The sequence below is a fragment of the Otolemur garnettii genome, unplaced genomic scaffold, assembly GCF_000181295.1.
Source record: "Otolemur garnettii isolate 467f Iridium unplaced genomic scaffold, OtoGar3 scaffold00001, whole genome shotgun sequence".
NCBI classification, from domain to species: Eukaryota; Metazoa; Chordata; class Mammalia; order Primates; family Galagidae; genus Otolemur; species Otolemur garnettii.
In genome coordinates, this window is record NW_003852396.1 from 57,944,561 (window position 1) to 57,965,613 (window position 21,053).

At 36.4% G+C, this 21,053-nt stretch overlaps 1 protein-coding gene across 1 annotated transcript in view; it reads right to left on the minus strand.

Moving 5' to 3' along the window:
* Window positions 1-251: 251 nt before the first annotated feature.
* LOC100953497 overlaps window positions 252-21,053 on the minus strand; it is a 250,344-nt gene continuing 229,542 nt past the window's right edge. The window contains exons 26-30 of the mRNA XM_023510042.1: window positions 20,493-20,594; window positions 14,546-14,682; window positions 13,125-13,295; window positions 2,770-2,920; window positions 252-379 (exon numbers count right to left, since the gene is read on the minus strand). Coding sequence (XP_023365810.1) covers window positions 252-379; window positions 2,770-2,920; window positions 13,125-13,295; window positions 14,546-14,682; window positions 20,493-20,594 — 689 coding nt within the window. The remainder of the gene's footprint in view (window positions 380-2,769; window positions 2,921-13,124; window positions 13,296-14,545; window positions 14,683-20,492; window positions 20,595-21,053) is intronic.

Sequence of the window (21,053 nt, forward strand, 5' to 3'; positions counted from 1 at the left end):
TCCATTTTCCTCCCGGAAGAAAATATACTGAAAGATAATTATTTCACTGGAAGTATTATGTCTAGTTTTATTGATGTTCCAGAAACAGATTTGAGGCATAAAATGCCACTTTATGGAAAAGGTAACCACCTTTAAAAAAGACAGCATGAAAATAAAAGGAGTAAATAATCAACATGTCCTAACAAGCATAAGCATATGTACATATATCTATACCAGCGAAACACAGCACGAAACTCGGATTCTGACAGGAGTTAATTGTGGAGACGTACCAGAGATAGCAGTTTTGTGGATGGCGACACCACAATGTCAGTGGCTTGAGGGCCCTGCTGCCTTCGGATTCTGGCATAATTTGCTCTGACCTGCAGCAGGTACTTTAACTCTGTTAAAAACATATATATATTGAGAGGTAAGTCCATATATTTATAGAAAATAAGTAAAAGTCACAGTGATTATAAACTTGCAGATCCCTCAGAAATCCTTGGCTCCCACCCTGGACCTTCATTATACACTTGACTTGCTTCTCACATCAGATATGTGTTAATTTTCTTTGGATTTCTGGAGAACAGAAGTTGCTAGAGAAGGTTTCCTTTCAGGTTCTTTGTACCTTTTGAATTGGAACCTGACCTGGAAGTGGTATAAAAATTGAACCCACCAAAAAGATAGAAAGCACAGCAGTAAGAACAGTGTTCAGATTTTATGGTGAATATCATAAAAGACTCTTGATTTGTTGGGGTTTGTGTGAAAGAAACCATTCTAATTGAATCGCATTTGTTTTGACAAATCATGTTCATTTATCAAAAACCCATGTAACTCTTTGATGACTAACTTCCATTTACTAAATGTTCTTGATGTTATAGAACACAAAAGAAGATATTATAGAATGTTTAGTTTTGAAACTTCCAGGCTGCCTTATTTTCTTACTACATATTTAAGCAAACAGGTCACAGAAATATCTTGAGTAGAATAATTAATAAATTAAATGTCCCTTAATGGGTATATACATGTAGTTGCATTTCCATCTTTTTAAAAAACATTTTGAATGTTTAGATTTTTACTAAATGATTATTTCTAGATTATTTCAAAACCCCCAACAATATGGCAATAGTAAAATCAGCTCCTAAAGAAAAACCAAATCAGATTCACCACAATCAGATTTCCTAAAACATGTATCACTCACTGAACAGAATTCAGACAGTTAGAGAAAACCACTAATCCTTTCAGCAGGAAGATAATGTGAGGAACCTAATTTCATAGGAAAAGAATGAACTTTGATTTCATCATAGTAATCCATGTGTTTATAGAATAATAATAAATGTTTCTCTACCCAGTTAGGTCAAAGTTTCTAACATGGTAGAAAATTGTAGAAAGAGTACATTTTACATTTTTAATTGAAAATTTACATTTTCAATTTTTTTCTTTTCCCATCAGTTCTTATTGGTGATAGGCTTCCTTCCAGGAAGGCAGCCTCCATCCCTCTCTGTGGTTTAGATACCCTTGTGGGTGGGTTTCCTGAAGCATGTTTACCTTTACTTATCAGATAGGCTCCATGATCACAATGTGGTAGGAGGTAGGGGACAGGCAACAAAGGCCTCCAAGAATATGAAAGAGTAGGCACTAATGATGAATGGACTGGGGAAGGACGCCCTACTGAGCGTTCTCTCAATTCAACTGCACTGTCATCATTTTAAGTGTGTTCATATTCTTAATTAGATTGAAAAATTCATTCAGGAAAGGAAGTCTGGTTTATTTTTCTTTTATAGGTAATGCACTTTGGGGACACAGAAGGCTGTCAAATAACACTTACTGATGCTAAGAACCTATTATTGGTGTGTTCTTCTCAGCAACCACATACTGGAGGTCACCAAGAGCTAGGGTAACCGATAATTGTGGGTGATGGGACACACCCATTGGAGCCTCATCCATGATGGAGGATGGTGCTGGAGGAATATTTGTGGCATCCCTCAAATGGCGCTACGCTTCCCAATACATGCTTGTCTCCCTATGTTTTAGTCTTCATTTTTGTACTTTTATCCCTCATGGGTTAAATATAAAGGTATGATTGCAACTGTTTTAAAAGTTTTGGGTTTACCTACCTTATATTAGCATAGTAGTAATAATTTTATGATGTCATTTTAAAGGAAAAAAATCTGGTGTTATTATTATGGGAATGCCAGGTAATTCCCTTACTAAACTTTCAATTTCCTTTAAAGTGATAACAATGTTCTTTGCAATTTCCTGAAAACTGTCTTTGTTAATGTATACCTACCTACAGAAAAGGGTTTCAAATTCCTCAGGATAAATAAAATTAAGGACAAGAGTTCATTCAATAACAAATAGATGTTCCTTTTAGTTTCTGACATTTATCGAAGAAAATGATCAAAGAGTAGACAAGATAATCAAACTAGCATATGTTTACTTACCAATAAAGAAAAAAATTTGAAACTATGTAACTACTATTAATAAAACATTAAGTTTTAAATAACTTGAAAAGTAGGATATCAATGGAGCCTCATTTTCCTCAGGGGGTCAAAGGAAATACCTTTGAGTGAGTATTTCTGCAAATACATCTCCCCTAGGTAAGGTTCAAGACTAAGTGAAATTTGATAGAGCAAAGAATGTTAACAATAGGGTTCCAGGGTAGAAGATGTTAATAATTATAATAATAATTTAATAATCATTAAAAATCATCATGATGGGATATAAGCTCTTTGAAAAAAAAGTGCTTTAATTGTTTAAAAACCCGATAGAAAAAGAAGCTGTCACCCATACCTTTTTGGGTTGTAAAGCCATGCCGCATGGATGCACAGACGACCATGTCTCGCTCTATGTCATCCCATGACTGAATGGGCTCTCCATCTGGGGTGTACAGTGCTCTGGCTGGGTGGGCCATTTTGAGACGAGAGGAGCAGTTATCCAGCAGCTGGAGCACCAGGAGACAGCCACATAAGAATATGGAACGTCACAATGTAATTAAGTATTAAAGAACCAACTCTTTTAAAAGCGTTCTTATCCTAGTTGAGTATCCACTCGCCTATAATTGTTAGAAATAGGCACAGAGGGATGGGAAGAAAGACATACAAACATTCCTTAAAGCTCTTAAACAATAAGGAACTTCGGCATCTTCAGTGGAATGTTCCTCATACTTCTGTATTTTTTCATGTGAGAAGGCTTCTCGCTATTTAGGACATCCCTAAACATGACAAACCCTTGACTGAGAATCCAGACTTCTCAGAATAGCTAAAATAATTGCTTTTTTAATGACCAAGAAACTAGAATGATGAAACATGAACAGACTCAGACTCTGTGTGACCTCAGACAAGTCAGGCAACTTTATTATGAGAATCTCTTCAACTATAAAATGAGAGTTTTAGTTTAAGAACTCTTTGGATATATGATTCTATGGTTATAAAGTCTCTTTTGCTTCTTGATAAATTTTAAAACTATCCCGAGGGGCCTTATTCAACTTCTCTCAATTTTCCTTGAAATATTCATAAAAACATATGTACAAAGTGTCAACAGTACTAGAAAGATTAGTCAACATGCTGCCAGACCCCTGGGGGCAATTCTGTTAAAATGTGAATAAGGATTTAAGACAAAATAACAAAAGGAATAAGGAAGAAAGTGAGAGCTTCTACACTTTTACCTGGAAGACTTTCACCTGTCAGAGAGCCAGCAGCCTGTTCCCCAAAAATGTAGGAGAGGGTTCCACAACAGTCCCCCATGTCAACCATTATTACAGGTTAACAGATCTATTTAGGGCTACATCTGACAACAGTGCACCACTAGGGGGAGTAGATGGGGCACATGGTAACACCCAACATCTAGAAAATCAATCAGTCATAGAAAAGGAGATAAGAATGATGGGTCAATGCAACTCAAAGAGTACAGTATTCCCCCCATCATTTTGAGTAAAGGACAAATGAATTGAATTGAATAATAGTTGAAATCATCCAAGAATATCTTGCCCTCCTTAGTGTAGAGAAGAGCAGTAAAAGACATCTTAAATGCAGCCACACTCCTGCTAAGAAGCACTAGTCAGCAGCCATTTGATTAAATAGCATGCATGCTAACCAATCCTCACAAATAAGATCAAGGAAGAAGTCTGACGCTTGCCACGTAGTCACTAAGGGTGACCAAAGAGCATTAACCTATCCTTTTATCAAACGATCTCTTCCTCCTTGTATAAGAAAGTATAAATAGAAAAATTAACTATCGTAACAACACGAGGCTTCATGAAAATATTCTACAACATAAAAAAGGGTAGATTGTACTTAAGGTGAAGATTTTGAAAAAGATTTACAGCAGGAGTACATATTAAGAGAGTATCGTGTTGTGTTCCCCCCAGATTCAATACAATATGACTTCCATAAATATACACACACAGAGAAATGAGGTAACAACCACTTCAAGGAGAAAAGCACTGCTGGGATATAAGAGAGATGCTTTTGCTGATAACAGTAATAGCAGCTAAAATGTACTGACACATTTCTATGTTCTAGGGACTTTTCCTAAAAATTTTCAAGGACAATCTAATTTCATCCTATGGAAAGAATGATCCTCCTTTTGTTGATAAGAAAAATAGAGAACAGAGAGATTACATATCAATACCAAGGCTGCACAGCTAGTAAGAGAAGAAATAAGTTTCAAGTTGGGATGAAGAGAGCTGAATGAGAAGAAGAGAAAAAGTAAGAAAGTAAAAGACTCCATTAGAGAAAATCAAAGCAGTGTTGGGGAGAACTAGATCGAGAAAATTTCATAAGACATAGATAAAGGACTAGAGATAAAACTTACAGGAGAGAAAAGTTAAATATCTAGAATGTCAAGACATCAGATATTAAACCGACACAGTACAGGTGTTAAAGGAGAATAATGCAGAACAAAGTAAACTTAAGCATAAAATTATCTCAAAATAGAAGAAAACTTTAAAAAAAATTTTTTCTACAAATGTACCAAGACCGTCCAATAGGAAAAGGACAGTCTTTTCAACAAATTGTGTTGGGAACGGAATATCTACCTGCAAAAGAATGAGGTTAGATCCTTACTTTACACATTATAGAAAATTAAATATTAATGGATCAGAGACCGAAGTGTTAGAGCTGAAACAATAAAACTCTTAGAAAAGAAAGAGGAGAGATTTAAAAAAAAGAAAAAGAAAGAAAGAAAACTTTCCTATCCTAAAGAAAGAATTTTGTCTTCAGATAGAATAGGCTAACCTAGGATAAGGCAAAGTTCATGGAAAAAAAAATCACTAACATTTAAATATGTATAACAGGGTGAAAACTATAGATTTCAAACACAGGAGAAAATTCAGTTATCTTTGGACTTTGTTTTCTAGTACACTGAATACCAAAGAAAATGGAGCAAAATCCATGAAGTTTTTAGAGAAAAAGTTTTTAACATAAGAGTTCTATAATCAGCCATGTTATTATTTGTGATTAAAAGAAACAACTTATATCCTTCTGAACACAAAACTCTGAAGGCATATTACCCACATATATTTCAGGTTAAGAAATGGGCCAATGGCAGTGGCTCAGGCTGAGTGCGGTGGCTCATGCCTATAATTTTAGCACTTTAGGAGCCTGGGACAGGAAGATCACTTGAGGCCAAGAATTCAGCAGTGCCTGAGCAACATAAAGAGACCCCCTTTCTGCTGGAAAAAAGAAAAAAGATCAAATTTTTTAACTATGGAAAAGTCATAATATAAAATGACTAATATTAAGCATTAAGATAACCAGAACATGATACAATTCCTAGAAAAATGATCAAAAAATAAATGAATTAAATTTTAAAAAATAAGTCGTTGTAGAGAAAAAAATGAAATAAAAATGAAAATGTAACTAAAAAAGGAGGTTGGCATGGAAAAGAAAAATAAAATAATTCCTTTTCATCTTTTATGGAGGCAAAATATTGTTTCCTTCTTTTTCCTCTGTTAAGAATATTTATATTTGTGATTATAACCAATGCAATAAAACATAAAATCAGAATAAGAGAAATTGTTCTTCTAAAAGAAGTAGGCAAAATCATTATCATGTGAACTAAATATGATTTTATTCTTAGAAAGCTTAAATGAATCAAATGAGAAATCAATAAAAAAAATGAAAGGACTTAATAAAGGGATCAACTGCAAAATTAATTTAAAAACATCGATACTTTTTCTGTTCACCAAAAAATAGGCATTTAGAAAATGTAGCAGGGGAAAATCTATCCCAGCAACAAAAACAACTAGATACAATAATTATTTAAAAATGTGAGACCCGTATTTAAAAATAGAAAATTTTACTGAAGGACAAAAAAAAAAAGACTGCATTAAAAAATGTCACTAACACAGTGGCAGATTGGAAATTTTATACAATAACTCTGATAAAGTTAGTATTTTTCAAAAAAAGAAAATCTTATCAATATGAAATATGTATCTAATAGCAAAATAGCAAAGGACGTAACAGGGAATTCAGAGATAATTAATAAAGGTTAACACAGAACAAATCAAAATCATCTTTTTGGAAAGACATCTGGAGAACACTTAGAGAACTAAAAATGGACCTGCCATTTGATCCTGCAATTCCTTTATTAGGTATATATCTAGAAGACCAAAAATCATATTACAACAAAGATATTTGTATCAGAATGTTTATTGCAGCCCAATTCATAATTGCTAGGTCATAGAAGAAGTCCAAGTGCCCATCAACCCACGAATGGATTAATAAGTTGTGGTATATATGTACACCATGGAATATTATGCAGCCCTAAAGAAAGATGGAGACTTTACCTACTTCATGTTTACATGGATGGAACATGAAAATGTTCTTCTTAGCAAAGTATCTCAAGAATGGAAGAAAAAGTATCCAATGTACACAGCCCTATTTTGAAACTAATTTATAGCTTTCATAGGAACGTTATAACCTAATTATAGCCTTAGAATATGGGGAGGGGGGAGGGGAAGAGGAGGGGAGGGAGGTGGATGGGTGGAGGGAGGGTGATTGGTGGCGTCACTTCTATGGTTTATCCTACAAAGGTACAAGTGAATCGTTCTAAAAGTAGAGTATGAATGTCTTGACTCAATAACTAAGAGAATGACATGAAGGCTACATTAACCAGTTTGATGAGAGTATTTCAAAATGTATATGAAAACACCACACTGTACCCCATGATTGCATTAATGTACACAGCTATGATTTAATAAGAAAAAAATCAAAATCATCTCTACAAGTAATTGAAGGCACATAAATCAAAATGTATATAACATTTTTCTTCTGTCAAACTTGCAAATACGTGTTTCTAAATTACTGCAATAAGTGTTGTTGGTACCTTGAACATAACAGGTGGGTGGGAATCTTCATTCACTGCTTGTGAGAGCAAAAACTCCTGAAATGTTTCTAGAATAAAATCTCATGATAATTACCAAACTTCTTAAGCATATTTTTATAATTTGACTTAGCAATCCTTCTAGGAATTTATTGGAAGAAAATAATCAGAAAATCAATATAGATTTATATGTCAATATGTTGTTTATAGCATTCTTCATATTAGCCAAAAATTAAAAACAACCTAACTGGCAAATGATAGAAAACTGAAAGAGTAAATAATATCATACATTCATTTCTTGGACAATTATAAATGTTTTTTCAAGAATGTTAAATTATATAAAGAAAAAGCCACAATAGCTTATTAGGTTAACAGAATAGCTTGTAAAACTGTATATACCATGTGATATACTATGATCACAATGGCCAAAAATTTATAATTGTTTAGAAACTGTAGAAATACATACACTAAAATGAGAGTAACTGGTTATTTGAAAGTGATGAAATTTTCTTTTCCTACGTGGCGCTTATCCTATTCTAATTTTAAAAGAATATACACTGTTTTCTCATTAGAAAATGGAATAAATCTTATTTAAAAATCAAAAAATTCACAGTGATTATTTTTTAAAAATGAAATAATAGTAGATCAGTAGGATTTGTTTTGTGATTTTTCACAAAAACTAAAACTAAATCATCTTAGTTTACTTGGGTTGCACATGCCACAGACTGAGTTGCTTAAACAACAGACATTGATTTCCCACAGTTGTGGAGGCTGGAAGTCCAAGGTCAGGGTGCCAGCTGATCTGACTTGTAGACGAACACCTTCTGTGTCCTCACATGGCACAGAGAAATGTCTCTTTTCTTATAAGACCACCAATTCAATCAAATTAGACTCCCACCCTTAAGACCTCATTTAACCTTAATTATCCCCTAAAAGCTCTATTTCCAAATGCAGTCATATTGAGGCTTAAGTCTTCAACACATGAATTTGGGGTCAGTACACAACAGTCACAATCTTTTTTATCTGCTTCAGGGCCTCCAAAGGGATTATATCTGAGTTTCCGTGTGGGCTGAGAGCAATGGGAGCCATCTTGGAACTATATGGACACAGGTGTCTCAGAGAAACTTGTGTAGTTTGTCAAGATCTACGAGGGGCTATTTCTTATATTTTTACCCACTTTACCACTAAAATGTCACTATTTCTGTAGAGATCATGTTTTCCATTTATAATACGAAAAATGAACACAATTTAATAAAAATATACATGGAAGGCAAAATATGAGCTAAAGTATAGTTATTGCACTTGGTATTTACCAAGACCTATTTAAATGAGACAAATCACTGAATTTACAAAGACCTTAAAAACTGCATTTGAAAATAAGGCATTTTCAGTACAACTAAGTTCTAAAATGTCCAGTCAGTTTATGACCTTTATAGTCTTGTTTATTAGTTTTCCAAATGTTATCTAAATTTACCCAAGTATCCTCTTTAAAGTGGGTTATATAAATTAAATGTTTGCAATTTCTGCAATAACAGAAGTTCCTGGTAAAAGAATGATGTTCTATAAATAATTCCTCACCCACAGTTTACTTTGTGAGTTTAGTGTCCGTAGACCAGGCCTCCTCAGGGTGGGGCACAAGGGCATCACAGAACTCTGGCATTGCCCCCTGCAGGCACGAGGTACTTGCCTATCCAAATCAAAAGGCCCTGCTTCTCATTCTTTCAGCTCCTGCTCCCGCATTCAGGGCTGCTCCTGGGCTGAGAAAGAACACACTGACTTTGAGACTCTGTAGAATCAGAGGCATGGGAGAAGACAAACGCTTCAGGAACATAGAAGGAGGGGCTCAGGCAATCATAAATCAGAGAAAGATGTTGGTCCTGAAGAAAGAGCCACTAACCCTGGAGAGAGAGCTGCCTTGGTGCATTGATGACTGACGAGCCGACACCAGTTGGAGATGAGAGTAGCTCTAGCCATGTTCAAAGTGTGGGTGGGAAGAACGTGGTTAAATCATCCAGAATAGCCACAGCGGTGAAAGCAGTTGAGAGAAAGTCTGCATTGGATGGGATTCAAATACCATCTGGGGGTTTCATTATAGAAGGTAGAGTGAAGCACTTTGAAATGTGTTCTGTTTCTCATTCTTCCAGTGAAAGTACCAACCATTGAAACTCAGGGCTTCTTTGGAATCAGTGTCATTAGCCAGACTCCCCCAGTGAAATCTGAACCCTACCCTTCCTGCTGCCTATTTGTTTCACACACACAGTCCCTTCTCCAGAGGTATTCTTTACAGCCAGCAGCCTGAAAGGATACATTTCTAAAGAATCTCATGCAGGCCCCTAAAGACAAAAATATACAGCCTGGGAAAGGAAAAGGAAGAGATTAGAAATTTTATATATATAGCAAAGAAAGAAAGAACATGCAGACAACAGAAAACTTTTTAGAGATTCTCCTAAGTGTCTCCTTTCTTCGCACAGAGGCCACATTAACCTCTCTAAAACATAGTTTTCCCCACGCCATTTCCTTATTCAGAGACACGTGGTGATTCAAACCTTTTAGTCTGGGCTAGTGTTATGGACTGAATCGTGTCACCTCAAAATTCATGTTGAGGCCCTAACCCCCGGTGTGATTGCATTTAAAGACGGGGCCTTTAAGGAGGTAATTAAGGTTCAGTGAGGTCATAAGGCTGGGGCCTATTCCAGCAGGAAGGGTTTCTTTCTGAGAAGAGACACCTGAGAGTTTTCTCTCTAGGCACACACACAGAAGAAAGACCATGTGTGGACACAGTGAGAAGGCAGCCACCAGCACGCCAGAGAGGGAGGCCTCACTAGAAATCAATCCTGCTGCCACTTTAACTCTTGCACATCCAGCCTCCAGAACTGTGAAAAAAAAAAAAAATCTGTTGTTTCTGTTGATTAATACCCAGCCTGTGGTATTTGGTTATGGCGCTCTGAGCAAACTAATCCATGTAATACTATATGTCCACTATATACTTTTAAAGACTTTCTCCAGCCATTTCTATCTCTCCTTCTTTCTGTCTCCGAGCAGCGTCTATTTAATATGCTTTATGAATTCTAACACCCATAGCTTTCTTTTTGTATGTGTGTATGTTGAAATTTTTTTTAAAAAATTAAATTGTAGCAGTGTACATTAATACATCATGGAGTACAGTGTACTGTTTCTGTATACAATTTGAAATATTTTCATCAAACTGGTTAACATAGCCTTCATGTCTTTTTCTTAGTTATTGTGTTAAGACATTTATATTCTACATTTAGAGAGATTCACATGTACCCTTATAGGATGAACCATAGGCGTGGTCCCACCAATCACCCTCCCTCCACCCACCTCCCTCTCTCCATATTCCTGGGCTAAAATTGGGTTATAGCTTTCCTATGAAAGCTATAAATTAGTTTCATAGTAGGGCTGAGTACATTGGATACTTTCTGGGTGGCGCCCCTCATCCTTGTTAATGTGTGTTCTGCCTAAGAAGTTGAATCTTACCTATTTCTCTGGTACCATCAGAGTTCCTGATTGATTCTTTGGTACCCCCTTGTCCTTCACCCTAGACAGGTACAGCGTTCCCCTTCTCTGAGCTCCTACTGAACTTCCTGCCTGAACTACTCCTTTGAACTTTCTCACGTTCTGTCCGTGCTTCTCTCAGAAAAATGGCAGCTTCCTTGTCATATATATTTTTCCTACAAAGAAAATCTGCATTTGTTGTAAGAAATTATAGAACATACAGAAAAACACACAAGAAAGAAAAATAAAGTTCACCCCTAATTTGAATGTCCAAAAATACATCTGACAGTAAAAACCTTCCAGTCTTTCTTCTATAGGTATGCATGCGTGCGTGTGGACTTTAGTTCCACGTGGCTTGTATTATGCCTCTTTCACTTAGTATATCTTAAACATCTTTCTTGTCATTAGTCTTTCTAAAAGGTGCTATTAATTGAATTATTCCATCCTATGTGCTATAATTCATTTAACCCATTCCATATTTAAATTATTTCTAATCTACTTCTGTTTTAAATACCCCTGTGATAAACATTCTGAACAAACAGCATTTGCATAAGCTCATGAAAACACCCTTGGGATAAAGTTCTACAAGCACATTTACTTATAATTTGTGCAGTCAAATTTTCCTCCAAAGAGTTGTACTTTCATCGGTATGAGAAGTGCCCATTTCCACATGCCAAGTAAACCTTGCGTATATTTTTAAAGGCTTTTGTCAATTTGAAATATTAATTTAATGAGAGCTCAGACCATATGTTACTTTGTTCCTTGGACTGCTATGACTACTATTCATGTTAATCTGTCACTTATATAGCACTATTTAGTTTCTAAAAATATTTTCACAGGCGTGAATTAGAATAATACTATGCAACATCTAGCGCAGTGCCCTTCTTATTAAAGTTCATAAAAATTATATGATCGCAGAATAATAGTTATGGAATGCCTTTGATATGCTATACTGAAAGTCACATAAGTCAAAGTCTTTCACTGAATAGATACTGATATATGTAAGCCTTGTAAAAATTATTGTAAGTTTTTTGCTATCCTGAATCTGATAGGCTGTCTTTTCCCATTGTCCCTGCCGTACACTTTGCCTGTTAGTCATTTCATATTCTCTCACTATTCTATCAGTCCTAGTTGCCACAATAAGTGCAATTAAGTGCATCTAAGACTAGCACCTACAACATGAACTCTGTGATTTTTTAAGAAATCAGCAGGGAAAAAAGCATTTCAACTTTGTTACGGTGCTTTTTCTAGGAAATTCTCTATTGCAAAAGCTTTCACCTCCTTTTTAAAAAATTTCTTTTCATTCTTACCCCCAGGTGTATAAAGGTCCTTTCCTTGGATTCCTAGTTTTGAGAATACACGTTCTGCATTTTTAGCTTTCATTTCTCAAGTATAGCAAATTGGTTGTCAACTTCTGAGATGCAACTGCCGTCACCATTCTTATTAAAACTCCCTATCAAACAGACGTGGTCTCCCTTACACTTTGAAACTGGACAAATCTTTAGGGGCAGAACTCATCTGGGACACCCCCTCTACTCCAGGTCCTCTCCCCAGCTTCCATGAACTTCTCCAGGCCATCTATTTCATCTTATCTTGCCACTACCCCTCAGTAACATCTTACTTTTATGTGAATTTCTCTTTCCCTAGAAAAAGTCATGAAAAATTTCACAAAATAAAATAAAATCTACTATTTACGATATGACTGCAACAGATGGGACTTAAAAAGAAATCTCAGAATTTAGTTAATATGTGCCCCAAAGTTTCATTTAAAGACTAGGACAGAATGTCAAATTTTGGAATTATATACCTTAAATTACAAACAATAAATGAATGGCTACTCATCTTTTCCTTAGTCAATGTTTTAACTTTGGGAAGTAGGAATTCTGCCCACGCTAAGGCTGTGGTGGTAGGAATATGACAGGCTTTCTCTGCTGAGCACTGTCATTTTCTGAATGTGTGCCATATGATGGGTGAGAAAAATCACTCTTTTGTGAACTGGATTTTAAATAGATGAGGGAATTATTTTATATTTTAGATTTTAATCTTTGGCTGGAGTGGGTTTAATTGGCATTGTCCTTTGCTAGCCAAGTATTGTATTCAGATTCCTACGTATGTTAGACAGCATTGGACTTCACATGTTCACACGTCTAAGCTCATTTAATTCTCAGATCAACCCTATGGGGGTAGTACGATTCCCATTTTATGGATGAGGAAATAAAGTTCAGTGAAGGAAAGTAATTTGTCTGACCTGACAATGCAGGAATGTTACAGCTGGGATTTGAACACCCTTTTCATACTAGATTTACCTCTGCAATAGTTCTGCCCCAGGCATAAGTGCCGTCTTTGGGTCGGCCACCATTTAGGTAAATCCACACTCGTTTTGTGTCGGGTTGCTGATACAGCCTACTCTGCTTGACTGCAGACGCCACTGGAGAATTCCTTTTGGATTGCCGTTCTTGAACTTCAGAAAGGTGTGCCTGTTAAGAAATACCCAGAGAATGTCATGTTTAGAGAACCCTCTGTTTAACGTCTGCAACGCATGTGATAAAAGCCAGAAATGCCTTGCAATTAAACTGGATTGAAAAAATTTTAGGAAGCAACGATTAATTGCATTAGCCTCTCTTGTCTCTGACTCTCCAGTAAGTTGTCCTGCATCAGTGAGACCCAGAAGGCAATAACAATCATTAGTGTAATAACAGTAATGAAGCACTCATTTTGGCAAAGAACTGAACTTCTACTTGTAATGTAAAGAAATGAAGGGAGATGCGCTTCTGGACTTCTGAGTGGTGTTTCTCCTACTTAGAGATTTCTCTGCAGCTAACAAATGAGTTTTTGATTAGAAGCACAACATCATTTCCTTTAACCAAGAAGCACATAAGGGAGTATCCACGGAACCTTGTTTACGTCCTTACTTGCTGCCTTTTAAAATCCAGCAGCCACTCTTATACTTGGCCAGATTCCTGCCAGGCTGCATTTTATCCGACTTTAAGCCTGTCCTAGTTCAATGCTTTGCATTCATTCCCTGGTCAGCGATTTATCCTTCCTAGCTTGGCAAGAAGTCATATTTCCGGCAATGTCAATTTCTTTTTTCTAGTAACGTTGACTCAGGAACATGTCTAAGATGGAGACTGAACACATTCCGCAAATTTGAGAAACCCTATTAAATAGAAGTATATCATTTTGATGGAAAACTTCTCAAAGCAAAAAGTTTCTCCCTGGTTTCTTTCCCCAGTCTTCTCTCAACAGCTGACCTTTACCATTTCAACTTTTTTATATCTGGCAATCCTGACTGATGAACCGATTGGACTGAAACCACTTCTTACATTTTTCACTTCTGAATGTCTCCACCGCAATTAGTATTTTGCTCCTTGGTCTTTTTACATATTAAGACATGCCCTTAGGAGTAATGAACAATAAAGCCATAAGGCTCAACGTGACTACACTTATTACAATTACCTTTGTACGTATCCACTGGGCCTTTTTCTCCTCTTTGCTAAGGTCATAATTTCTGGTCTCCACTCAAACAAAACAGACTTTCATATGAGCTGGCCGTCTTTTAGACAGCTACTCTCCAAATGCCACTCAATGCTTGGCATATGCTTATATGGTTATAACTGCTCAGATGCTGAGAATATATTAATAGCATGATTTTAAAATTCAATGTTGTACTTTTAAATGCGTATAAAAGAGGCAAAGTCGTTAATGTCTACAATCCTAAAGAACATACCTCTGTATGACTTATAAGTTCCATGAGTTTAATTTCCTCTTGAGTCTGCTTGGTCCAGCCTCCTTCAACCACCACCGGCTGTACAGGGCTCTTGGTGGGGACCATGGTGGCCGGCTGACATGCTGCTACTCGCCTCCCTGAGGAAACAAGCCTCAAGAAGTTTTATTGCTCATGATAGGCTTTCAGATTTCAAATAAATTGGCTTGGCTTTCTATGCATAAATCATTCCACCTAGGAACATAGGCTAAAATACTAAATATATCATAAAAGCAACGATGCCTAAGGTAATAGTATCTAACAATACCTCTTCACATGGGAACTTGAAGCTGTAATAGCCAGGATACTCACTCTACTGATGGCAAAGAGAGATAATGTGCTGACTTTCACACTGGCCCCAGCCTCACATCCACGACATGGTTCAGCAGTAATTTAGTCAAATAGAATTCGTGACCTTATATAGTTCCTATCATCTCTTCCAGTCCTGGAACATATGTTTTGTTCTCTTCACTAATAATAAGCCTTTCCCCCACAATTAGCTTAGCATCCAGGGATTAAGTATTTCTAAAATAATATTAACCCAGGAGACAGGAGCCTTTTTTTTTTTCTATCTAATAATACCCTGTGAGCACGATTAGTTTCTGACACCTCTGCTGTGCCCTCTATGCTGTTAAGAAACTGCAGTAAGAGAAAATATTTATTAGAACACTGTATTCTAAAGAATCAAAGGCATAATTTAATGTGTGGTAATTCCAATTTATACATTCTTTCAACCAGATTACATAAAACCGTTATAAAAGAGGTTTTGAAAGTCACACTTATAAAAATTTCTTTCTGTGTCGAAGATATGCTTAGCACTGAATTTCATACTGATCTCTAAATTTCTTAAGTAATAGGAATACTTTCTCATATTCTTTCTAGAAACCTATCTTGAGTAATAACTATGGATCAGGCATTGTGCTGGATAGTGCAACCGCAAACGCATTTGAGGGTGAGGCTTTGCTCAAGTTTGGAGGGTAAGGCAGCAGCAAGGAAATGTTACACCAATAGATGATCGCAATGACGCAGCCCAGGGAAGTGCAGGGTGTATAACAGCTTCTAACAGAAGTTACTGACTTAGTCCAAGGCCTCAGAGAAGGCCTCCCTAAGACAGTAACATTTACGTGGAAAAAAGGATAACGCTACTATGTGGAAAAAAGAATAACGCTACTAAAATGGAGTTGAGTCTCAATTTTGTTGCCAATATACTCTCAATGTGCAAATTTTCAGACTGTGGCTACAAACAAAACTCTTGGGAAATAATTTGACACTTGCAGAGGATAAAGCATTTATGCTCTTGTAGCTCAGGTTTATGCAAATAGATCCAGCAACGCGAATAAATAGCAGCAGTGAGTTTTCCGAGAAACCAGAACTCCATGTGCCTAATAAGGATTCCTACGCAATTTACAGATGTGGAGAAAACATAATTGAATCAGTCAGTGAGTTACAGTGACGATGGCATTAGGTTTTGGAGAGGACCAGACTGGTACCTCACAAATAGATGACACAGATTGATAGTAAATATAGTTTATATCCAGCTCTATTTATAGAGGGCAGACAATATTAACTTATGACACATAAATTTTTATAAATCATGTTTCAACAAATATTTTACTTACAGTGCATTTTGAACACTAAAATTTTGTTCAAATAAAGAGGTTCCAGAAAGGTGTGCCCGTTAAGAAATACCCAGAGAATGTCATGTTTAGAGAACCGTCTGTTTAGCGTGTGTAATGCCTGTCATGAAAGCCAGAAATACCTTGCAATTAAGCTGTATTGAAAAAATTTTAGGAAGCAACAATTAATTGCATTAGCCTCTCCCGTAACTGACTCTCCAGTAAGTTGTCCCGGCATCATACTGTTGAGTTCTGGGGAATGAATGTAGAAAACAGGACGGCAAAGCAATTATGTATTATTTGGTTTTGTCGACTTGCTTTTAACAGTCCTGAGAAAATGAACGCATTTGCACTATAGTGTTCATAAAGAGATCATCACAAAAGGTTTTATAATAAACTATTATTTCTGTAAGTAAGAGCAGCATAAATTGAAACCAAGCAATAATATATCAAATAAAGTATTTTTTTAATTTTATTATTGCATTTATTCATGCATTCTATTTTATTTTACAGGAGATCAGAGGCTAATAATGATAATAACTGATTACTAATGGGGCATACTTCTTCTCTACTCCTATTGTTTCATTTCAAGTCAATGGAGCCCCACTGATACTGCAGATGATTTTCCTGATCAGAAACTGAGAAAAATATGCTGAGGATTCTTGGCCCTTTCATACCATTTTTTTCTCTTAGAAGCTTGAGAACATAAGCGCTTTGCTATTCCTTCAGGCCAGATAGCTCTCTCCACACCCCTCCCTTACTGGGAGGCCCAGCCTTGTTCAGCATCATCTGTGTCTGGCAGATAAGTCCACCCAATTTGGACTTTTGATTGCAGATTCATTTAGCTTCCACACTAAATGAAATGCTTCAGTGTTGCCTCTGTTTGTGACTCAGGTCATACTGCCACTTCTGAGTTTTGTGTGTCAGTTTTATAACCTCAAATAGGAAAATGGGTTGCCTTCTCAAGAATCCATGTACGTGTACCAATATTTATTGAATAGTTATTATGTGCTAACCATGTAGTAAATATCTGGCATTTTTTACTTAATTATAAAAGCCCAACAAAGTAGTTACTAGTATTATGATTGGCATTGTTCATGCTTACAAATGAAACATAAAATCAGCTTAGCACAGTGTTTTGTGCATACAATATGCTTAGTAAACAGTTGTTGCATTTACCAATGGTTATAAAAACAAAAACTAGTTGATTCAATAACTATCATACCTCCCATACCTCAAACCCTCAAGAAGCTCCCTGTAAGGGAGGGGTGTGGAAAGAGGTATTTAGCATGAAAGAATAGCAAAGCACTCATGTTCTCAAGCTTCTAGGAGAAAAATATCTTATAGGCACTACATTTAAAGAAACTAAAACATTCTCACTTATCCTATCCTACTAATCCCAACAACTAGGAAAAAAAAATTCTTCCTCAGAATAAGTATTTTATAAGCATGTTTCAATTTTATATTTAATAGTAGAAAGCATACCAGTTTGTCAGTAGAGATAGGATTTATCCTAGCACTAAATTCTGAGAGTAACTACATCAACAAATTCCTCTGTAATGGACTTCAACTGGCCAAATATTAGACTGTTTTTAACGATATTATAGATGATGCCAAATGAACTTTAAATGTCTTTTGAATATTTAACTGTAATAAAAGCTGAAGGCATGATATAAAATCTGAATTCAGCTCTGCCAGTTGCTATTTTCAGTATGTTGCTTTCTATTGATTTAATTTGATACAGGAATAGAGCTTAGGAAACTCACTAGAGTTAATGGTTGAAATTCCACTCATTCTTTAATTCATTCTACAACTATTGAGAGAACAAATTAGAAAAGTACTGAATTTATAATCTGACATAGGAAAGATAGTCATACTAATGGGTAATTATACTAATGGGATGGGGACTATCAGAGGGGATGGTCAGGGTGTGGTGAACCACATTATCCCTGGCTTGGAATGTTGAGGAAGTAACAAGTAATCTAAAAAAAAAAAACAAAAAAAAAAAACAGATAATAAATAGGAGCAAACAAAAGGAGAGGAGAGGAAAAACTTTCAAGCAGAGGAAAATGAACTGTACCAGAAGGTCAGAGTTAAGAAAGTCTGTGGCACATCTGATGGACTAAATCAGATGTATGGAGGTCAGTATGCAAGGAGAAAGCGGAACTCAAAGAGAACAAAATCATAAAGGGCCACTGTGTATTTTCACCCACAGTTCCTGGCTCCTAACTCCCATAACCTTTGTTACAGTCTTTAGTTATAATGCTGGGTGTGTCAGGCCTCAGAAAACAGGATCCCTCGGACCTCCCCCTGCTTTCCTTTCACCTGCCCCAAGGCAGGATCTAACCTTCTTCCCCACTCCCAAACCCCTTTCTGATTGTGGGGTCATAAGATCCTCATTTCATAGAGGGACCTGGCACATATCCAGGGGAAGGAATGGTGACATCATGAAGCTTCCATGACAACCCAAGAGGACTAGGGTAGGAGAGCATGAGCTAGCCCAACACGGGCAGTTCCTAGAGGGTGGCACGCCAGAGAAGGCCGGGAAGCTCCACGCTCCTGTCCCCAGACCTCACACTCTGCATCTCTTCATCTGTATATTTCATAATAAACTGATAAATGTAGGTGTTTCCTTGGTTTCTGTGAGCTGCTTCCCGTAAACTAATAAAGAGAGGGTTGTAGGAGCCCCAACTTGAAGCCAGTCAGTCAAAAATTTCAGAGGCCTGGATTTGTGACTGGTGTTGGGATGGGGTAGTTTTGGGGACTGAACATCCAACCTGTAGGATCTGACACTATCAGAATTGAATGGGAGGACACCAAGTATCCTTTGCAGAATTGATTGCTCCCTTGGGGTGGGGAGAAACACTTCCCCCAAAACACTTCAAGAGAGGTCACAGAAGCCTCTCTGTTGGTGACTGTTATAGTGTGAAGGCATAGGAAAAGTTGTTTGATTTTTTTTGAACAGGCTCATTAAAGAGTTTCAATTTCATCCTAAAGATAATAATAAGACTCAAAAAGTTTTATGTTTGAAGTACTATAAAACCTTTGCATTTTCACATAATCACTTCAACTCCAGAATGTCACCATTATAAACAGAAGGAAAACTACTGTCCAGACTGGAAGCAGGGAGACCAGCTAAAAAACATTCCACTCAGTCAAGATGGCAACTTGAACTTGGAAAGTGGCAATGGGGATGGTTAGAATTCATTTGAGATTAGCTAGATGTATTCAAAGTAACAAGACTTACTGAATATTTGCTTGAGAAAGGTGAGGGAAAAGATGATGCCAAGAATGACTTGCAGGTTTCTGAGACAGAACACCCAGATGGTGGTAGAAGCCATGACTAGAGAAGGCAATGGAGGCATTTGGTGCGGGGTGGTAGATTTAGTTTTGGACATGTCCATGGGATGTTCAAGTGGAAATGCCTCGTACACAGGAGTAGTAGAGGTTGGTAGGAATAATAGATGCTTTTCACTGACAACAACCTTTTTTTTTTTTTTTTTGGTAAGAACTGGATAATAGCCATTCAAACCAGAGTTCTGTCTAGTGCATTTAGGACAAGTTGTGCTGTTTATGGAAGCACGATTCATTATGTTTTTGCTTCCAAACAGTGTACATACTCCGGAGCTGAATGAAATTCCTGCTGTGGTAATTCAAGAGCATGAAACATGTTCTGTCCTAGACTAAAGTCCATAGTATACTGTTTTTCCCCAAAGAACCATTTGCATCTCAAGTGGTGGGAATAGTATAAGGTCAGGAACCTAAGATTCTGTGACAAAGAGAGTGGAAGAAGAGGACAGATGACACCAATAGATCACTTTGGCTATAAACGGCATATCTTACACTGCATAAAAAGGAAGCCATTTAAGTTACTGACAAAGATTTTTAGTATTTCCTCACTTAGATTATTTAAAAACAACAACAAAAACAAAAATCTTTCTTCCCCAGAATACCAAAGGCATAACAATTTTTGTTTAAAAACTAATTCAATAGCCCATAAAATATCAAAGCCACAGGGTGGGTTACCTGGCCTAGATAGCCTCCTAATTTTTTTATTATATACAAGTACAAAGCCATCTGGCATTTATTTTAATATAAAAATCACACATGTAAAATTAGTATGAAAAAGATATATTATTAAGTTTTAGACTTTTCCCAGCTAATTTAAGTAACACCATATTTATATAGTACTCAATGGTTAAACACCCGGTACCTAATGACCGAAAATAACCATGAGCAATATGAGGTTACATTTTGCATTACATACAGTGATGCTTGGTCTAGTTCACACTGACCTTTTAATTGTCTCATTTTGTGTTTCATGGTCTCCAGATCAGCCAAAATTTTGTCCTTCTTCAGCCAGTTTTGTCTCTCTAGTTTTTCTGCTTCCTGCAAAGCTAGAGTAACAAAAATACATGATATTTTATCTTACATTCTTTTATCAACAGTAATTTATCATGTACACCAATAATTTATAAAGAACTTTCTGCTTCAAGAAATAGATTCAATTAGAAACAAGTAATTAAAAGGTAAGGGTCATTAGAAGAAACCTCATTTGAAAGATGACAAGGCTTAAGGCATTTCTTTATGGAACAGAGAGAGGGGAGAAAAGAAGAACAATGCTGTTTTATTATATAGATTTACCATATGCAATAGCCATATTTCATTTTCCACTTCCACAAACTATTTGGAGGTGATGAAAGCCTGGCTTGGAACCATTCATTTTTTAAACATCCACCTACTGCCTAAAGGGTGCAATTCTTAAAAATGAAAATGTGCAGACAGGTCGTCCTCAGTGTGAATTAAACTCATTTGTTATTTTCTAATGTATACCATTATTCTCAGTCTCATAGACC